General features: G+C 34.4%; 2 protein-coding genes across 3 annotated transcripts in view; both read left to right on the top strand.

Annotated features, from left to right (window-relative positions):
* SLCO4C1 (solute carrier organic anion transporter family member 4C1) overlaps positions 1-8922 on the top strand; it is a 60919-nt gene extending 51997 nt beyond the window's left edge. The window contains exons 10-13 of the mRNA XM_079918215.1: positions 3554-3744; positions 5023-5087; positions 6503-6640; positions 8592-8922. Of these exons, the coding sequence (XP_079774341.1) occupies positions 3554-3744; positions 5023-5087; positions 6503-6640; positions 8592-8752 (555 nt within the window). The 3' untranslated portion in view covers positions 8753-8922. The remainder of the gene's footprint in view (positions 1-3553; positions 3745-5022; positions 5088-6502; positions 6641-8591) is intronic.
* A 5209-nt stretch (positions 8923-14131) lies between these two features.
* Positions 14132-22800, top strand: part of LOC307184362 (uncharacterized protein) — a 239392-nt gene continuing 230723 nt past the window's right edge. For both annotated transcript variants that reach the window (XR_013827715.1, XM_079917851.1), the window contains exon 1: positions 14132-14258. The gene's annotated coding sequence lies outside the window, so the exon portion shown is untranslated. The remainder of the gene's footprint in view (positions 14259-22800) is intronic.

Raw genomic sequence — 22800 nt, 5'->3', positions numbered from 1 at the left:
TGTGCCTAGTCTTTCCTTCCTGGCCCACCTCCTCCATTCAGAAGCCAGGCATAAAGTTTCAGTCAAGTAAAATGAGTAAGTTCGAGAGATCTGCTATACAACATTGTACCTGTGTGAACAATGATGCATCGTACACTTAAAATTTGTTGTGTTCTTACCTTAATTAAAAAAAAAAAAAGGCCCCTGACCACTCCATATGAAAAAGATTCTTCTTCCTTTATACCTCACATTCAATTACTGTTGAAAAATCAATTTAGCAGTTCTTCACATTACATCTTTATAACATCACTTCTGTTATAGAAGTGAAATATTATTTACCTTTTTACATTGTTTTATTTTTTCTCAACTATACTTTATGTCGCTGGAAGTCAGGGAACTTCTCTTATTCTTACTGAGTACAGTGTATATAATAAAAACACATAAATATTTGTTGCTTTTAATTGATACACCATGGACACATTAAAAATATATACAGATCACTAATCTGTTCTCAAATGCAAGTTTACTTTTAGCTGTGGATTAGAATGCATATCAGGACTTCCCTAGTGGTGCAGTGGTTAAGAATCCGCCTGCCAATGCAGGGGACACGGGTTCTATCCGTGGTCCGGGAAGATCCCACATGCCGCGGAGCAACTAAGCCTGTGTGTCACAACTACTGAAGCCCATGTGCTCTAGAGCCCGCATGCCACAACTACTGAGCCCACGCACTGCAAATACTGAAGCCTGCGCACTCTAGGGCCCGTGCTCCACATATGAGAAGCCACCGCAATGAGAAGCATGTGCACCGCAATGAAGAGTAGCCCCCGCTCGCTGCAACTAGAGAAAGCCTGCGTGCAGCAATGAAGACCCAACACAGCCAAAAAATAAATAAAATTAAAAAAAAGAATGCATATCAGTTTACGTAAATATGATTTCTTTTTAATACAATTAAATGGTTTAAGAAAATCCAATAGAATTTTGTTGTATTACATCTACACTCTAAAGATTTTATCTTCGTTAAATTTAATAGCCTGGGAAGAAATAATATTCACATTACTAGTAGTACATAATAGGTAATGTTATGCATTAATAGATAATGTGATAACTTTAAAAAGACCTGAGGGAAATATATAATATGATATAAGAGACTACAATGAATAAGGTATGTAAGAATTATATGACAAAACAGCACAATCTTGGATATTTGAAATATGTATTAGTGAAATGGCATTCCTTTTCCTATATAAAGATAACTTTAAGATTGCAAGAAAAGATTTTTACATAAATAAATAGAAATCATTAATTGAAATAATCTGTAACAGTACTTCAGATTTATTTTAGAACTAACACAGATGTCTGTATGTGTGGGTGTGGTTATACACATTTATATGTTCATATATACGCACATAAATATATGTCTGTACATATGTATACATATCTTTAATGATTTTGTGTGTAATAAATACGTCGAACATTTATCTCAACAGAGATGTAGGATTTCATCTTTCTGCTAGGGGTAAACCAGAATGTGAGAAACAGTATACATTTTTTTCATATTACCTAGCTTATAGACTTAAAAATAGTTGTCTAAGAACATTGAAAAATATGCCAGAAAAAATGTGGTGAATCATAGCAGACTTAATAGACTTGGTTGACGTGCAGTTTTAATCCTTGGAGTAAAACTAACTAAATAACTACCATAAAGTTCCTGTGAAAATTTAATGAAAGATTACCATGCCTTCAAACCAGTGGACATCTGGGGTTGCTTTAGTTTCAAAACAGGTTGAGAAAATTAGGTGTTTGTGTCAGTTATAAGGAATCAGATTCCACAAGTGAGCATAATACATATCATAGGTGAAGGTAAACTATTCCTTTGAGAGGCAGATAAGTAGGTAGCATTTTCCTGTATATAAAATATCATCAATCAATAAGTGCTATTGACTAACTCTAATGAGAAGATTATGACAAGGAATTAAATTAATGGAAGGGTTTTACTCACATAGCAAAATGTATAGACACAAATACCATCCTGCACAAGGAAACCAAAATAAATGAATAAATAAGTAAATAAATAAAAAATCTAATACCCAGAGCACACTTGAAATGGTATTGGTTATTTTGACATGGTTAATTCGATATTTATATTTGTCACCAAATATTATCATCACCATTTTAAACAATAAATTGTCTTCTAGGGATTGTTTCAGAAAAGCAAGTTATTTTGACTTCCAAATTTTCTTTTTGACCTGGCTTTTTTATGTCCAACTAGTCCATGTAACAACTCATTTTTTCACAGGATCTTTTTATGAAATATATCAGATAGGCAAAATGCATTGATAATAATGTAATAAATATCTATGCACATTTTTTCACAGAAATAGAATATATTTCCTACCAGTGATCTGAACTACAAAAACAGATGTTCTAGCAGCTAGCTATATTATAGGCAAATATATACTTTTTTATGTAAGAGAGTTGTAAAGCTTCATTAAGATACAAAATACTGTTTTCAGTTTTCCTTAAAAATTTTAAAGGCTACTTTATTTCATTATTTGACATATCGGATTGCTGAGTATGTAATATTTCATTTTAGGAATGTCACCTGCATATTTGATTTTCCTGAATCAGTACCAGTGGTCTCTGGCCTTTGGGACAGTAAAAGCACCACTTCACTTTGACTTCTCTAGCTCTGCTCTGACTTTATTGAGGCCTTAAACATATAAAAAGATTTGTAGTAAGGGTGGGCTTGAGATGTAAAAAGCCTTTAAAAATGATTATGCCTAACTTTTCAAATACCTGAACTCTTTTCCTGCAAAAGTAATACTTGTGATTTTTAAACATGTTACTTTCCAACATTTCATATTATTAATTTATATGTATACATATATGTGCATATATATGTGTGTATATATATTAAATAGTTAATATGTTAATAAAAATAGCCTTCAGGATAACATAATAACTTCTAGTTTTTGATTATCATAAATATGCCATCTTAAGAAGGATCCAGTTTGCTTTTGGTAAAACAATTCAAAAAGTTCAGAAAATTATAGTAAAAAGGTTTAGTTGAAAGTAGTTTTTTTTCCCTCAAACTCTTGTAATGTATTAGTTAATTTACTGTGGCAATTGTTAAAATTAGAGTGTTAGTTCTTTCAAACTAGCATGAATAGTGAGATTGTCACTATGCATGCTTTTCTTTGTGTCCTAATAATGGAAAAGAAGAAAATTAGGAAAACTATTTGAACAATTGTGATCTATTGAAAGCAGCCTAGAATGTGTGAGATCATCTAATTGTTATATTCTTGTCAATTTGTTTTATAAGACATGAATCAATAACAGGTTACAAGTTAAAATAATGGACACAAAAGTCAAATACAGATTATTCTGCTTTGTAACTATGGCCCCTTGTTTTCACTTGCTTGATTTCTTAAGGGTTATTACTGTTTCTTATCACTATTTGATGTGTATGAATTAAGACTGTGTGTTTGCCATGTCTAAAAGTCACATAATTTGCAATGATAAAATATGTTTTGAAGATAAGCACTTTTAGTATGTTTATGTCTAATATTTCCAGGTATATTATAACTGTTCATGTATTGAAAGAAAAACAGAAGCAACACCTACTCCATCAAGTTTTAGTTTTGAAGCTCAAGCTGGGAAGTGTTTGAGTCAATGTAAAAACTTGCCTGTATTCCTTGGCATTTTCTTTGCTGCAATTGTTTTTACCTTCATGGCTGGTACTCCTATAACTGTGTCTATCCTAAGGTATGTGTTATATTGTGAAATTTGCCATCCCTAAGCCAACATGTTGAATGAAAAAAAAATGGACTTAGGGATTTATTTGGGGTTTATATTGACTGTTGGTTCCAATACTAATTCAGCCCTTACAAGATCATTAGTTCTGTGGCATTGGGAATACTACCTCATTGAACCCAAGATGTTTGAGGCTTTAACAAGATCATGGTTGTGAAAGTGTCTTAACATTGCCTACTTGGCGTGTACTCGATGCTAGTTTCTCTGCTTCTTTCATGAGGCTTCGGTTGTAAGCTGGAGTTATAATCATTTGCATTTGAGTATGATGGAAATGGCAGTGCATTCCACATGTGTCAGAATCAGAATGATGTGCATTCTGTCTTATACAGTAGGTGCTGTGATATTAAACCTTCCTGTAAACAGTAAAATATGCTGGCTGTCCCCTGGCTCTTCAGTGTTTTGTGCTTTCATTGGCTCTTCTTCCTTCCACACCACTTTGTAAAAATATTTCCTATTTGCCCTTCCGTAAGCTCATCAGCCTTTCGATATCTTTCCTAACAAACTAGGTTTTTCCGTCTTCAATTTTTGTTCCTTGATACTCACTGCTTTTTCACATACTTTCTGACAAACAGAAGCTTCAGAGATTTTGTCTAAAAACATTAAGTAGTCTGTTAACATAACACCTATTACATCTATGTCACTTTTTACCTACATATATATTTTTTTAAAGACTACTTGATCTCTTCTATCTCCCATCTAACTCTCTTGTGTGCCAACATCATGTCTCATTCATCTCTGAGAGTTATTACTTAAAGAAATATTGTTGAATCAAATTGAGCATCAGAAATTGTTTTACACTACCTCAAATTTGTAACCGTAACTCACAGGTATGATTTCTATCTCAAAGTTAATAAGAGAATAAGAATTATTTGCTTGCAACTTAAGCCATATGACTTGTAACTTATGGGATAGTCAAATAGAAGTCTTGTTAATGAATGTCCTTTCTTCTTTACATTTGCTAAAATTCATACATATTCAATACATTTGTTAAAACTCATTTGACTCCTTTTTGGTATTATTTGCAGTATTTTAGTTGAGATAACATTTTTCTTCTCTTATAATTCCAGAAAGGTTGAACTGTATATAAGCTGTTATAAATAATTTGTTTATTTCATGTGTGTAGTATTTGCTTTAATCTAGAAATGCTAAGCTGTTACAAAAATGAATTTGCTCAAAGAGTAAATACACTATACAACCATTTTTTGTCTTATATGCATTTAATATATCCAGGTGTGTTGATCAAAAGCAGCGGTCTCTAGCATTGGGAATACAGTGTGTGTTGCTTCGATTATTAGGTATGCCATTTTTCTTAATGCATTGGTAACTGTTGGTTACTTTTATTCATTACTGTTATTGATTTATTCACTTACAGTATGTGCCAAGAAAACAATTAGTTTAACTGCAGTGGAACTGCAATTAGTTTCTGCAATTGCCATTGAAGAGAGCTGTTTTTCACTATTCAAGATGTAGTATTATTTATATATCACATAGGAAAATAATGACTTTACTTTTCACCTACCTGATTGGTTAACTGTTGTTTCCAATTCTGTAGCAAATATAACCCTAAAGAGTATATTATATTTATTTAAAATATAACATATTATCATCAGCACATTTCTAATAGAGCAAGTAAAAGACATAATTTTTTTTCTAGTCATATAAAACCCATCACCAACATAAATTATGATAAAATCTTATTTATAACTATTGTAATTCCCTTTCCTCTCTGTATTTAACTCCATTTAGGACATAATTATGTTACATTAGCATTGAAAAATGATGAATTTATATGTTTCAATAAAAACTGTGCTGTGAATATTGTATCTAGTTAAGAATTGATGGAAGAAATAATTTATGCCAGAAAATTTTTAAGGTTCCAGAGGTAGGAAGAATAATAAGGCAGAAACATGTCTTACGCGTAATTATATGTGTGTATAATTTTATGAATAATATTATGAATAATATTAATGAATAATATTATGAATAATATTAAGATTATTTATAAAAATAAAAATCAAAAGCAGGAAATATTAAGAGATCCCCTAGACCAAGTTTTCAGTTTTTTAGATGAGTAAATTAAGGACCTGAGAGATTCAGGGATTTGCCCATAGTTGCACAATTAATGGTGAACTAGGCATGTTAGTGTGAACGTTTGTGTGCATGTACATATGTACATTCCCATGCACATCTATGTCACCGAATGTATGTATATATATATATATAAATATATATACACACCCACATTAGTTTACATGCATATGCACACACACCCGCACACACACGCATAATATATATGCTGTAGTTTAGGAGACTTATTCTGTGCATCAATAATTTATTTTTATTTTTTTAAAGTATAATAGCTAATTTCAAAGACATTTATTAAATTAGAAAAGCAGTGAATTAGAATATTTACTTAACTAAATATTAACCCAATACATGACAGAGACGTTTATTAAAATAATTTCTTGAATTGATTAGAAATATATAACATGTATAATTATTTTAGAATGTTTTATCTGCGTTTCTTTATATTCCTATTACTTGTACATGAACGGATTGATTTGCATATGGGCAGATTAATACCTATATTTATATAAAATATATACATAATCATATATAAAATTGTAATTATAAACTATAATATTCACTTATGTGTATATATATATATATAAAATCACTTATATATAATCTTCACATGTAATTCTTCTAGGCACAATACCTGGGCCTATTATATTTGGCATCACAATAGACAGCACATGTATTCTCTGGGATATCAACGAATGTGGAATTAAAGGAGCTTGCTGGATTTATAATAACATCAAGATGGCCTATATGCTAGTGGCCATAAGTAAGTGGTGACTTATTGATATCTTTAGAGTAAATGGATTATGTCAAGAGAAAAAAAATCTTATTGTTACTTACTTAGGTTTTGAAATATTCAGTCCATGCTTTTGGATTATCCTATGGTCCTGAAGCCAAGATCATTTATCATAGCATATTATAAAAGGTCTTAACTGGAGTCTGCAAGGCTCAGTCTAAAATAGAAGAGAGTAACATTTAGCTTTCATCATATCACATATCATATAATTTTCTTTTAACAACTTCTTTCAAACTTTTTTTGGAAAGTATAACAAAAAGCTAAAAGAGAATTCTAAGAAACTGAAACGATTGTCATTTAGGCACCTGGGCTTTGGAAAGCACACAGAGCTGCGGTAGGGAAGTATTTTCTGGCTCTAAGGCACGTTGTAAGAAACCTTTTTATGGTTTACAAGGTTAGCCATGACGTTTAACCCTTTTTGCCTTTGGTAGTCTGTCTTCCATAGTCTTGGTTAAGCAATCAATGAAAATTAAGAATAAGGAAATAGATCAATGCATCTAGTTTGAAAGAGTATGATAAAATTTAAAATTTAAAAAAACAACCTAAGAAATTAGAGTATTTAAAAATAGAGAAATTCTAGGTATAAATACACACACATACAGAGTTGACCCTTGAACAACATGGGTTTGAACTGCTCAGGTCAATTTATAAGCAGATTTTTTTCAATAAATATGTACTACAGTTCTGCACAGTCTTCAGGTTGGTTGAATCCGCCATGTGGAACCGCAAATAGAGGGCAGTCTGTAAAGTTATATGAGGATTTTTGACTGTATGGGTTGCCGGTGCCCCTAACCCCTGAGTTATTCAAGAGTCAACTGTGTGTGTGTGTGTATGTGTGTATTTAAAATAATGTGTGATTGTGGTGTGATTATTTTCACACATGTATCAAGATAGCTTGTTTCTCCTACATGTGTTTAAATCCATAGTATGCTGTCTGAATTTATAATGACAGAATAATAAATTATCCACTGAAGAAATAAATATATAAATCTAGCAAAATAATGAGAAGATAAATATTGACTAGAATAGGCAAAATTAATCTTCCCATCACTTTTACCAGTTAAAAAACATTTTTTATTCAGTGTATTTTTATGCTTAAAAATTTATTTAATTGGTTATGTTTGTACTTTTTGACCAAAAAATATAGATAATGAATTGTTCCTTTACCTACTCTGTAGTGAATATGAGAATTTTTTTCCCCAAAACATATATACCTTTAAATATTCCAAGAACATTGTAACTGTAGTACCTATGTAATTGTTCTTCTTATAAATCTAGAAATGCTTAGCGCAGTGAGTATGCCTGTTTTCAAATACACAGTTTGAGTAAAATATTAATGATTAACACAAATTAGCTACTGCAAAAACCATATTGTGAGGTCATTTAATTTATTTGGCTGGCACTTTGATGCTTGTACTGTGACCAGAACTAGTTTTTCTTCAAATAACTGAGCTTAAAATCAGAGTTCTTTGAAGACAAATTGAAGCCTGTGAAGAGTATTGAATGTTATATATTCCCATAGAGGCTTTCTTTTAAGAACTCCAAAGCCTTTTTTATTTTTAGAATTACTTTTCATCATGGACATGAAAATGTTGCAACTTATTATTCAGGTTCAAGGATGTCGTAAGCTATTTTTCCTTGGTTAAGAATGTATTATTGTAACCAAAAATAGAAGAATTATTGTACATTTTCATTGTTTAGAAAGAAAATAAGGACTAGTTCATTGAATTATGGACAGATGTTCTATTGAAGAATATCAACCTTCTCACTAAAGTTTTAAAAATTTAAAACATAAAACTAATTGCTTATATACTTCTCTTTCAGTAGTGAGTTTCTACTCATGAAGAATTTTTCAATGAGAATTAATTTTTGTAATAATTAAAGGCCCAAATGCATGATTAATATTTGTTTCTATATTTAGGTGTTACTTGTAAAATTATCACCATTTTCTTCAATGGGCTTGCAGTCTTTTTGTATAAACCGCCACCATTAGGCACGGGTGTGCCATATCAAAATCAGAATTCAGTTGTGACTACGGTTTCATTAGAATGTGATCTCAGCGAAGCAGGGAATGATGGGTAAAACAGCAAAAAAGAAGATTGAAAATTGGCCTCCATCTGTAAGAATACACATTGTCACTGCAGCATTAACTATACAATATGGATAATCATATTTTAAAAATTGATATTTTATAATTAAATGTGTTTTCTGTATATGTATGGACTCTTAATTTGGTTTTGTTTTAATATAAGAAACAGACCTGTGCCTTCAAGGCCCATCAGAAGCCTCAAAACACACACACACACACACACACACACACACACACACATATACACACAGAGATACATCTAGGTACGAAATCCCCAACTAATAAACTATACTAGAAACATAAAACCAATGATTAGTTAAAAGTTTACATTTTAAAAACAAAGTGATGTTTCTATCCCTCTTACAACTTGTCTTATCTTAATTATCATTGCCAATAGTTTGGGCTTTTTTAGAAAATTTATGGTGTAAAAATTTAAATTCATCAAGTTTATGTTTGAAGTTTCAAGAACTGTTATTGAAAGACCATGAATTTAAAACCATCTAAATAATATTATTTGATTTTAAATATACATATACTAATCTGTCCTGGATTTATTACAGAAAGTTACTGAACTATTAGAATATTGGTTAATTACCTTCTTTGTGTCCCAGTACATAGTGAATTCAGAAATATTAGCATTGTATGCACATATCTTCACTTTAACTCAAGAATTCCAGAAAGTGATTTGTTGATATTGCTGATTTTTAACACTTACCTCTTATTACTCTATGATAGTTTTATTCAATTACATGTCTTCCAGAGGAATGTGCCAGCTTCAGTAAAGAAAAGTGCCAATTAGACAGGAAAAGATCGCTTTTTTTTAAATGGCTTACATGCATTTTATTGATATTCTTTGAAAAGATTTCTTAATGAACTACTGATCAATGTTTGTATACTCAGTACTTTAACTTTTCTCATTTTCAAAACTGATCACCTTTAACTTTTCTCATTTTAAAAACTGATCACCTAGTACATTCCTTATAGCACTTCAGTAGTGCTTTGCTCATAGTAGGCATGTATTATTGTTGTTTGATTAAAACATTGAACTCTACTCTTTAACTGATCCACTTATTTAAAGATTAAGTATTTCACATATATGATAACATTATAATTCCATTTTTTCAGATCAGACTTAGGCCAACTTTGTCTACTCAGAATGTGGAGGAGATAGATCAGTGAACATCAGTAAAAATAACTGCTACCTGGTCAAGAATTTTACTGATTAAAAGAAGTGCTGAAGTTCATACCCATTTGAAATTTCATAAAATACGGCTACTAATTTAATAAGATTCATTATCAGCTTTTTCCTAGGTTAGCTTTTTACAAGTAGTATTTTATATACACTGTGATCAGAATAACAAACAGAGTAAAGGCCTGATAGGAGACCAGGATCAGAAGCATTAGTACTTCACAGAGTTTAGGAGATTATGTTTGGTGGTAATTAGTGGCCAGTGATGATTCAAGAAATGAGTAGCATTTATAAATTGAAATGCAAGAAGGAATGCATTAGAGTTAGGCAAGCAAGCACACTTGAATATTAGAGAATTACAGGAGCAGTGGGTCAGGAATCAGAGGGACAGACCTACTTAAACCAGGAACATATAAACACCAGAGGTTGAAGCCAGATGGGTGGTCAAAAACCCAGGTATTTGAGAAGCAGGAAATTCATAACAACCAAAGAGACAGTTCAAGGTAGGCAGGGGAGCAAACACGTGATACCTCAATTCAGAAGCAGTCTCCCTCCCACCCAGACGGACACATTTTAAATTCCTCTTCGAGCCAAGGCTAAAAGGAGATTTTAGGCTTTCTATATCCTATACGTGAAAGCAGGGAATTGAAACATTTTCTAGCTGTAAAATAATGGCAAATCCTCAGGAACTCATTATTAGAGATGTGAAACAACGAAAGAGAGGAAACAATAATTATAAAACATAGTAGTCTAAAGCCACTTAATTTAGAGAAAAGAAAAAAAATCACCCCACTCATAGATATAGTTCCATGAATAAGTCACTAAATAATTGGCATTCATAATGATTTTCAGTTACCAAGGGTTTCACTGTATTCAGCATACTCAATTTTAAAGATGATAAACATTTTTACAAAGCTTTAAATGAAAATGATTAAAGTGAAAATAATTTTGGCACTTGAAAGAAGTCAGACTTTTATTTATAACATACATATTTACAAAGAATACCTCCTCTTATGATAGGGCAGTATAGACACTACTGTAATTTATAAACATTGTTTATACTTTTGGATTTACCTAGATTATATGAGTTGGTATTATGCTACTTTTAGAACATAATTTTTCATAATATGTATTTTTCACAGTTTATAATGATTTTTAAGTAAGTTTGAATCTGTAAGTTGACTATGGTGATTTTTGTACATAATTGGATATATGTCTTAAAATTTAACATTTGGATTTTCTTAATTGTAGGAAATACAAATGTAAAGCTCTTATACATGGAAATAACAGTATATAATTGTTTAGCTATGTAAAGTGACAGAAAATACAAGTAAAATTTTGGCTTTTATTTTTTTCAAGATTTTCTTTATTATAAATAATTAGTAAAATGTATATATATATTTTTAAAATATCAAAATGTTTGTATTAGTTTGTTTTAAGTGTTTAACCTTATTAAATGTCACAGATTTTGAAATATGATTTGTCTCTGTTTATGTATACACATACATTTGATGGTTGGGAGAGGGAAAATCAGTGTACTTTTGAAGTCGGTGAATGTAATTTAATTAATCCAGTGATTTCTGCTATCTCAATCGATGTATTTAATTCAATATAAGCCATTCATTATGAAATATAGTCTAAAATTCTTTCATATAACATTTTCCATGTAAGACAGGTGAATATATAGGATTTATATGAGTAGGATATGTGTTACAGATGGTTTATTGTGAAGTATCTGACACCAAAAGTAATGTGTCTTGGAAAGGTTATATTTAATTCATCTTGGGTTATCAAAATTCTCAGTACAATATCTTTAAAGAAATCAAATTGGACATTAATTTGAGATGTAATATTCTTTTCCCCTCACTATAGCACATTCAGGTTCCTTTAGCCTTTTTTGTATGTACCCCAAACAATAAACATTAACATATGTTACATGTGAGTGATGAAAAATAACTAAGAAATCAAAAACAGATCTGGTAAATTGGATCAAAACATTTAGAATTTTAACTAAAATGAATATAGCTTATAAAGATTATCAAGAATTGACATTCTAGTTTTTTCTTTTTAGATTTAACTTGTCTATTTTTAAAATTTTATTTTGTAGTATTTTAGACTCTTAAAAAGTTGTAAAAATAATACAATTCCCCTATAAGCTTTACTCAGCTTCCCCTAATATTGACATTTTACATATCCATAGAACAATGACCTAAACCAGGAAATCAGTTAATACCACATCTGCAAAAGGGCGTGGCAGAACTATTTACTATGATGGTAGTTTTATTTTTGAATTGTTGAACTATGCACATTAAAATGGTACATTTTGCTATATGTAAATTATGCCCCCAAAGAGTTGATTTGCAAAGAAGAAATGATATTAGAAACAATGTTAAAAAAACAACTATTGCTGGGTGTTTCGAAGTCAAATGAGAAAGCCTAAGAGAATCACGCTAGTGATGAGGGTATTTCTAAGAAAGGAGGCTGGTATCTCCTCCTTACTTGGATGTTTGCTGAGTTCAGTCCCTCCCGTCAGAATGGAGTATGTACCCCAACATGTTAAGGCAGGACAGGAACACAGAACTGGGTTCCTGGCTTAAGCTGAGGGATCACAATGCAAAGAGAGGAAGCCTCAGAGGGTTAGATGCACTCATAACATCTGAAAATGAGAATTTCCCATGTGCCATGAGATCATGAGATGCCATGAAATGTGACATTCTCGAGCAGCCCTGATGGGACTCTGCCCAAAAGAGCTGCCTGCTATGAGGGCCTACTATAGGAAGAAAGTAAGGTGGGTAGGTCTGTAAGAAATCAACTCAAGGGAGCGTCAGCCTGCCTGGGAATTGATACTTTCAGATGTCAGTATTGACCCACAATTGCACCCCATTGTTAAACCAGCTTTTATAGACTTGCCATAATGGAGGGCATGGAGGTCAGCCAGGGCTAGTCAAGAGAAAATTATGTAGGTCCTGGTGGTGTCAGGTTTTCGCCTCTCTTCCTCTATTCCTTCCACCCCTTCCTCAGTGCACAAGAATACAGAAGATGAAAAGTCAAGATCTCCCTTGACTTACAACAGGGTTATGTCCTGATAAACCCACTGTAAGTTGAAAGTATTGTAAGTCAAAAATATGTTTAATACACCTATCTATCAAACATCATGACTTAGCCTATCTTAAAGGCACTCAGAACACATCTTAGCCTACAGTTGGGCAACATCCTGTACACGAAGCCTATTTTATAATAAAGTGTTGATTTTATTGAATTCTGAATTCCACAAAGTGAAAACAGAATGGTTGTATGAGTACAAAATGGTTGTATCGTTTACCTCAGTGACCACGTGACTGGGAGCTGTGGCGGCTTCTGCCCACGTGGCAGCAGAGTATCTACAACATATCGCTGGCCTGGGAAAAGATCAAAATTCAAAAGTCGAAGTACAATTTCTACTGAATTAGTATCACTTTCCCACCATCCTGATCTCAGAGAGACGGCAGTGAGTGGTCCTGAAAAGAGATCTTAGTTCCCTGCCCAGGAATTGAACCTGGGTAGCCTGGATGAAAACCAGGAATCCTAGTCACTAGACCACCAGGGGCTGGAGGCTAGAAGCAAAGTGGCCCTGGCTCTTTCCCCTATTTGAAAGCAAGAATGTTTCAAGGAGGCAAAAACTGTAAAAACAGGTACAAAGTTTATTATTAAAGATACAGCACAATGTATGGGAGAGCACACAGAGAAACGGTTTAGGACTGAAGCTAGGCAGAGATACACACCCGGAGAGAAAGCGTGTGGGCGTCCTCTCCACTGAGGAGGAGCTCAGTAAGTCAGAAACTGGGCAGAGATACACACGCGGAGAGGAGCGTGGGCGTCCTAAATGAGGAGCGCAGGAAAGAGGTGATTTAAATCACTTACATAGGACGGTCCTTCCGGGTCTTTGTTTACTTTGGCCAATTGTTTGTTTCTTTTTTTCCACGTGTGACCTGTTCTAGGATCCTCCCCAACATGCATGCGCAAATTTTTGCTAAGATGGATCCCACCACAGAGGCCTGTGGGTGCATATCCACACTTATTATGGGGTGGCGGCCCCTCCCTTTTTGACCCCCAGGGAGCCTTCCTGCGCATGTGCAGACAGGGAAGTTTCCTTGACCTCAGGAGTGGTCATCTTATCTCTTTACTTGAGCAGAGCTCAGCTTCTGCCACTAGCTTTGTCTTGGAGTGTCTGGGTGAGAACAAAGTTTCAGTTTTACTCCACCTGACAGACACCAGCTGTCCAGCCCAGGGGCCCATCTATCTCCTACCTCAGTCCTAAAGTTGAAAAAACGGTAAGTGGAACCATCGTAAGTTGGGGCCCGTCTGTAGTGAGGAATTTAACCTACTGCTCTTAAAAGAGTCCTTATTAGGACTCTTTTCCACAAGTCAGTTCTAATTCGGGGGCCAGAGAGAAATGGAACCTTTCTGATACCTAAAAATGGCCACATAGCTATGGAATCTATCCAAGAATGTTTTCAAGGGGTAGAGCTAGCAGATCCTGCAGAATGTACTTGAAGGTAACAATGGGATTAAAATGTTTTTCATGAGTTTCACCTTTTTGAATTACTGTACTATTTTTGTATCCTTTTACTTATTCAAAGGAAATAAATATTATGGGTTTAGTATATTTCTTCCTCTCTAACCTGTGAAAATATTTATTTCTTAACTTTTTGAAATTCATTAACTAGTGTTTGGATTGAGTTGTTGGCTAAGATGACTATAATTGAAGTCACCTGTGGAACATTAACACAATGTTCAAGCCCCATCCAGGACCAATTAAATTCGTTAAAAATTTCCTAGGTGATTGTTAAAGTGAAATCAGGGCTGGAAACTTCTGAATATGAACAAACACATTGAGGAAGATGGGGGAAGGGCATGAATCGCATTTTGTGGTCAGTGATTTAATTATGTTTTCTTATTTCTAATTTTGGTCTCTAAGAAAATACAAGTTTGGTTTGAAATTAAAGGAGAGAGAAGAAATAATTGGGTAATTTTGCTGCTGGGGCTTTCTTCTCAAAACACAGAAGCAGGGACTTCCCTGGTGGCGCAGTGGTTAAGGGCCCGCCTGCCGATGTAGGGGACGTGGGTTCGTGCCCCGGTCCGGGAGGATCCCACATGACGCCAAGCGGCTGGGCCCGTGAGCCATGGCCGCTGAGCCTGCGCGTCCCGAGCCTGTGCTCCACAACGGGAGAGGCCACAACAGTGAGAGGCCCACGTACCGCAAAAAACAAAAACCAAAAAAACACAGAAGCATGTGTTCTCTGGGATGCAGTAAAGTGAGTTGAGGAAGAAAGGGTGCTAGTAAGTTGGAAAGCAATGGAGAGAAATTACCTGTTCTAAATTTTTCCCAGGGCTATTCCTTTCAGAAATAAAAAATTAGAGACAGCACTTGATGAATTCCTTTTCTTGTATTAGCGAGGTACTTCAGTAATAATGTGGACCGAACATTTACTACAGCCTGTTTCATGGAGGGATCCAAGAATAGTGGGGTTGAGTGCATGGCATCATGTGGTGATGGGACATGAGAAATTCTGATAAATAAAGTAAAACAGAGCAGATTTGACATATCTAAGTGGAGAGGCGCAAGACACTGACAGACATAAAACAAAGACATCCTGGCACATGCTCCTCAGCAATATTCCTGAGATCCTTTAAAGAATATGGAAAAAACTGATCCATCTGGTTTCCCAATGACAGGACACTGGCTGGTCTTTGCTACTTCTCAGCAAAGCAGAAGCTTGCCCACAGAAAGGAAAAATACATCACTGATTCAAATGTATCTGAATTTTTTTCCTTCTCCTCTCTCTTTCCCTTGCTTTATATACATCCTGCTTTTGCCTTGGTTAGACTAAATCAGGTTATTGTTGGCTTTCTTCTTTCTATAAGTAAGTGGTGTAATGATAATTACCATAGGTCTTTGACAAGGAATTTGACGTTCTGAAAATTATAAGCAGCAAACCTGTTGGGTAACACTACTCATGAAAACACTTTTAAAAAATATAGCAAAGGTCAGGTAAATTCTAGTGAAAATGAGGCTGCTCTTGCTTATTGAAAATATCAGTTTTGTTTATCTCTTGGGTATGAGGAAATGAGCTGGACATGTTACACATTTTATACTCACTACAGTCCTATAAATTGTTTCACATGTGAGACAACTAAAGCCCAGGGAAATTAAGTTTTCAGGGCCACAAAGCTAATAAGTGTCAGAGCTAGAACTTGAATCCAGGTATCTTTGGCTCCAAAGCTCAGGCTTTTTCTTTTTCATTGGAACATGCTGAGGTTAACTTAGATTTAAACAAACAAACAAAAAACCTCAAACACATATTTTAGTTAGGTGATTACCCAATATAATAATAGAATAATAATTCTAAAATTATATTTTATGAAGTTATAGTCGGTAAGCAAATTTAAGGCACTTAGACATGAAAATAAGCTGGTCTCCAGAAAAAGTGTTAAAATCCTTTCATAGCCTTTCCAGGCTTGCAATTTATATTTTTACCAGCAGGTGGTAGTGTTGGCTTGGCTACCACAGTAAAGGTGGTTTGCTTTTTGAACCTTTTCTTAATTTTCTTTTTTTAACATCTTTATTGGAATATAATTGCTTTACAATGGTGTGTTAGTTTCTGCTTTATAATAAAGTGAATCAGCTATACATATACATATATCCCCATATCTCTTCCCTCTTGCATCTCCCTCCTCTCACCCTCCCTATCCCACCCCTCTAGGTGGTCACAAAGCACCTACCTCATCTCCCTGTGCTGTGCAGCTGTTTCCCACTAGCTAGCTATTTTACATTTGGTAGTGTATATATGTCCATGCCACGCTCTCACTTTGTCGCAGCTTACCCTTCCCCCTCCCCGTATTCTCAAGTCCATTCTCTAGTAGGTCTGTGTCTTGATTCCCATCCTGCCCCTAGGTTCTTCATAACCTTTTTTTTTTTTTTTAGATTCCATATACACGTGTTAGCATATGGTATTTGTTTTTCTCTTTCTGACTTACTCTGTATGACAGACTCTAGGTCCATCCACCTCACTACAAATAACTCAATTTTGTTTCTTTTTATGGCTGAGTAATATTCCATTGTACATGTGTGCCACATCTTCTTTATCCATTCATCTGTCGATGGACACTTAGGTTGCTTCCATGTCCTGGCTATTGTAAATAGAGCTGCAATGAACATTGCAGTACATGACTCTTTTTGAATTATGGTTTTCTCAGGGTATATGCCCAGTAGTGGGATTGCTGGGTCATATGGTAGTTTTATTTGTAGTTTTTTAAGGAACCTCCATACTGTTCTCCATAGTGGCTGTATCAGTTCACATTCCCACCAGCAGTGCAAGAGGTGAACGTTTTCTTGATGGAGGATTCTTTCTGGCTCTTTGGTAAAAATTACATTTTCATTTATTCATTTCCTATCCTTTTAGTAATTTTGCCAGAATTCTTTTCTCATGCAGATCATTGGAAATATTTCCAGTTAGAAGTGACACTATTCAGTAACTAACGAGAATTATTTGGCAAATGCAGCAGAACGGTTTTCACTATGCTGACTTTACCCGGTTAGAAATACGACGGCACATATTTCTGATTTCATGGGTTTTGTCTCCAGATATTGACCAAGAGTGAATTTTTCATATTATTCTATATTTTATTTTAAAATACCAAAAAGCTATTTAAATTATCTTTCATAAAAAGAATTTGATCCTTAAAAAGCATAGAAAAAAAACCCCAAAATAATAAATTTCAAAATTTTGTTAAGATTGTCTTTCCATGGGTAAGCATGAATTCTGTACATCCTGAAATTATTAACATTCTTTTACTGTTAGGCTGGCATTTCATCCCATCAGTATCTGTAAGACCTTCTCAAAATCGAATTAAAAAGAACAAGTCTGAGATGAGAACATAAATAATATGCTCTCATACTTTATACTTGCTATTAAAAGGAGATACCAGTTGTGTTTATAATGCTCAAACGCTTTTTGGCTAGCCAAGAAATGCATTATGTTATATGTAGTTTTCTTACAAAACTGCCTCTTAAGGTTTTCTTTTTACGCCAATAGGGGCTTTAGTATGCAGTTTTGTGACTAAAGTTACTCTCCTCAAAAGTAAAGCAATTAGGGCTTCCCTGGTGGCGCAGTGGTTGGGGAGTCCGCCTGCCGATGCAAGGGACACGGGTTCGTGCGTCGGTCCGCGAAGATCCTACATGCCGCGGAGCGGCTGGGCCCGTGAGCCATGGCCGCTGAGCCTGCGCGTCCGGAGCCTGTGCTCCGCAACGGGAGAGGCCACAACAGTGAGAGGCCCAAGTACCAAAAAAAAAAAAAAAAAAAGTAAAGCAATTAAAGGTTTAAACGAAATCAGAACATTCAGCTTCCAGAAACATTTATTGACAGTTTACTTAATGCCAGGAACCCTAAAAATTGGGGGTTGGGGTGGAATGAGAAAGAGAAAGAGATTGAGAGAGAGGCCATCTGTCTGTATTCCTTAGGGGCTTGTAGACTTTAGTAAATAGAACTGTATTTAATCAATTATATTAAAATACAGTTCAATGTTATTACCAGGCATTTTTTGTAGAGGAGATTGATGTCAAGCATAACACAGATAACAATGGAAATAGATCCCCTCCCCTCTCACCCCCCATTCGCAAGCCAGTGCTTACAGTTAATAAATATATGGGAGTGTAATATGGTGTTACAAATTGTTACCAGAACACACAATGGGAGCGACACAACAAGTCATGCAGGGCAGTGACAGCTGTGTTAGTGATTCAGAAGGTGATGGATTGATGTAACGTTACAAAGCAATGCCTGATCACAAATGATTTGCACTGCTCTGTGCCCCAACTGGTTCAGTTAGAGCTGTCTCCGTAAAGGAACATACATTTCAAAGCCCTGATTATGCATCCTAACCTCATTTTCCACAGGTGATAGTGCTTTTTGCTTTTCAGAGAAGACAGAGACTATTAAATAGGACTGTTCTCAGGGTCTCGTTACACCCTGTTTACAAATTAACGTTTATCTTTCATTCCATTTCAGTGGAAAAGAGGTCGTTTTTAACAGTTATCTACCAACCTAGTCCCTTCATTCTATTCTGAAGGCCCCCTGATCTTCTTAGGACATTGCTCAATTTTCCTCTGTTCTGTGGAATGTATTAATCTCTCTCTGTTCTATTTCTTTCACATCTAAAGAGCTCAGAGTTTCCCCTTCTGTAGGACATTATCTTTCTCCCTCCTGCTTTCCAAATGCCCAAGTCCAGCCCTGATCAGCCATTAAATATTTAGGGTTTTAGTGGACACCTCTCGGGCTAAATCACAGGCATCATAAACTCAATTTGTCAGCAGCTGAACTCACCATCTGCCCTGCCCCTCCCTCTTTTCTTACCTCTCTCCTTTTCTCTGTTTTGATTGATGACTGGATCCAGCTGAATCCCAGACACCTGCCTTTGCATTGTAAACCTGTCAGCATCCTTTTCTAAATCCATAAACAATCCCTATCTCTACAACTGATTATAAACTAGCAACAAATAGTGCATATGACTATAATTTCAAGGGAAAAAAAATAACATACAAACACAGTTTTAAATTTCTTCAATAAATATGTATTGGGTCATACTATGTGAAAGTAGAATAAACAAAATGCCATGTCTACATCTAGAGTAAATTTTTATTCATTATCTATATGTATTGTCAAGAGACAATTGAATTTTAAACAATCAAGAACGATAATACACTAAATTTAATTTCTGGCTTAATTTTGATTTTCAAACATTATTTTATGAATGTATGATAATTTAATAATCTGAAATATGAATTACTTGATGATATAAACTGTCAGTGGAAATGCTTATTCTCTTAAATTCTTATTTCCCAGCTCCACAGTACTCAGCTGATTGGCCAGAGGTGGGAAAAAACTATGAAATAAAATCAATGATTTTGAATATTTTTTTAATAATTTTATCAGGCATTAGGGTATCAAAGCAAAAATTGCTCTAGCAAAGTTAAACAGGAAAGGAAGACTTTATTCAAGATTGTTGCAATAGGGGAGAGACAGACAAACACCAAATTCAGTCTGAACTCAGCTCTGCAGAAAGAAAAGGTGGTGTGGTTTGTAAGAGGTGGGGGTGAGGGGAAGATATAGGACACCTGTGTTTGCCAATGGGCTTTATTTAACCCAAGGAAAAGTAAACTTTCTCTTCATGAGTGAGATAGTTTTACAGCTCAGAGCAAGGAGCCCAGTGAAGTTAATCTCCTATCCTTACACAGAAATGGGTGAGGGAGGGATGAATAGGGATGTTATCTTCCTTGATAATGCATTTCAAAGGAAAGGCTCCTAAATCCTCGAAAAAGACATCCCTAGGTTGTAAAATAGGCAAGAACCTTTTTAAAAAGTTTACATCTCAAAGGGGCAGAGAAAATTTACGCTCACCAGTTTTCTAAAAGTAAATATTCTAAGAAAAGGGAAGTCAGGGCCTAGAGTCAGGAAGAAGCTTTTTTAAGATCAGTCAAGCTGAGGGAAATGCTGAGGATGTATTTGTCAAAAGGATACAGATTCTTTGACTTCATTTCAATCTTCCTTAAATCCTCTCTGAGCACATTTTATATAGCATATTTTTATAGTTGCTTGGTATTTCATTTTGGACTTAGGGACTCTGTAATATAGTAGCCCTTCATACATTTTAGTCTGACTTAACCTTTTAGTTTTTAATTAAACAATACATCTGTCGATGGATTTGTGTTTTTACTCAAAGAGTGTAACAGAGCAGTTAGTTGCTAGGAACTGAAAAAAATAGGACCAATGTCTGCTGAGGACACTGTGGCTTATTTTGACTCTTTAAAATTCTGATATAAGAAGAATACACATAAAAGACTGCTGTGAACAGAGCAGGCATAGATAACACAGGCTCAGACACACTAAGCTAATTACTTACAGTAAGTGGTTTGAATGTGGGCCAGTAAGAGACTGGAGAGTAAGCATATTAAAGCCCCTTATAATAGAAGACATGAAATGAGACAAAAGCAATGAGGGATGAAAATGTAACACATGGAAGGAAAGTCACATAGGAGCTTAAGAAAATTACATTGCTATCGTGTTTCATTCCAGTTGAAGTGAATGACCTTGGTTGGCAATAGTTCATGAATCCAGTATTATAAGAGAACACAGACACATCAGTGATATACAGGTTAGTCTTTTTTTTTTTTTTTTGGTCTTTCTCTGTTTCTTTCCTTTTTTTTTCTTTAATGCTTAGATAATTAATTACATTGCAGGTTAACAATCTGTACACATGAAACCTTAAAGCATTAGGCTATGCTTATCCAGGTGAAGACAGACTTTTCCAATGTTATATCCTCTTCACCAATCAAAACACTGATGGATTTACACATTAATAACTGTTTAATTGATGAAATAATGCATTGTCAGGGCTTTTTCTCAATTTTCAGTGAATTGTTAGGCCCAAGAAGTCTGGCCCTCTGTCGGGTGGATGTCTCCATTTTGGTGGAAAGTAATTTTTTCATTAATTCATTCTCATGCTTATATAAATTGTGAATAATATGCTTTATTATTCCTATGACAAGATAGCAATGGGACTTCCCTGATGGTCCAGTGGTTAGGACTCTGTGCTTCCACTGCAGGGGGCACAGGTTCCATCCCTGGTCAGGGAACTAAGATCCTGTATGCCTATGCTACATGCACAGTGTGGCCAAAAAAAAAAAAAAAAAGGATATATATATATATATATATATATATATATATATATATATATATAGAATTCATTAAAAAAAAGGAAAAGAAAAAAAGATAGCAGTGGATCCTGTCATTAGTGAGGGGAAATAAAACTTAAATTTGGTGCCATCTCTGATCTGTCCTAGATAAAAAAATTAAGATTGTCTTAGAATTATTCCCATTTTAATGAATATGGACTTAACTCTCAGAGAGTGGGAGGGAGCAAATATCTTCCTTTCTATCATTTAAGTTATGAGGAAAAGAGGCATAGACTGAGGTGAGTTTACTGTACTCCTGTATTACACAGTAATTTTGCAGAGATTAGGTACTGATCCAGAGGTTCCCAAACTTTCTTAGTTCACAACAAACTTAGCATCTCAGTAATTTTTTTCATGGCACATCTAGACCCAAAGAAACAGCTAACAACTGTGTTTATTAACTAGATAGGAAGATAGGTCCAAAATTTAATAACTATTTATTTCCTAAAAGTTTAATATTTATTTGAAAAACACAACACACATAAATTTAAAGAACAATTATATTTTTATTTCATTCTTCAGTAATCACAATTACTAATGTGTGCACCTGTTGGACACTGCATACCTTCTCAAAGCTTGGAATTGGATTGGACACTGTTATCCTTGTTTCCTTTCTTACACTGATATTCACAGGTACTTGCTTTTATTATCATAGTGATTGCTGAAAACCCATCTTTGCAAATAACATCACCTAAAGGAATATAGTACAATCAAATATTAAGACTTTGAATTTCTCAAGCTGGCAGCTTGTACAGAGTACAACAGATACTGAATAGTGCTGTTTTCTTAAAAACTTTAAATATCCCACTGGGCCTTTGTGAGTTTGCTGTGGCATACTGGGATGTAAAGAGCAAATAAAAATTAAAAATTAGATGCTTAATTCTCCCTGTGGGAATAAGGAAAGAGACTTCTTTTCCCTCCCTTTTCTAAGAGCATTTAATCTTTAGAAAACTTGTACTTGTAGCTTCCTTCTGTCTTCTCCTGTAGGGAGGAGATTTTTAATTATATTTCTCTAAGATCTTGGGCTTAGTTTCAGAATATGATCCTAGATGCAAAGTTTGTAGTCTTCCATGTTTTTACCT

This window comes from Stenella coeruleoalba, assembly GCF_951394435.1.
Source record: "Stenella coeruleoalba genome assembly, chromosome: 3".
Classification (NCBI taxonomy): domain Eukaryota; kingdom Metazoa; phylum Chordata; class Mammalia; order Artiodactyla; family Delphinidae; genus Stenella; species Stenella coeruleoalba.
Note: the sequence above shows the minus strand (reverse complement) of the source record. Positions and strands in the feature narration are given on the sequence as shown.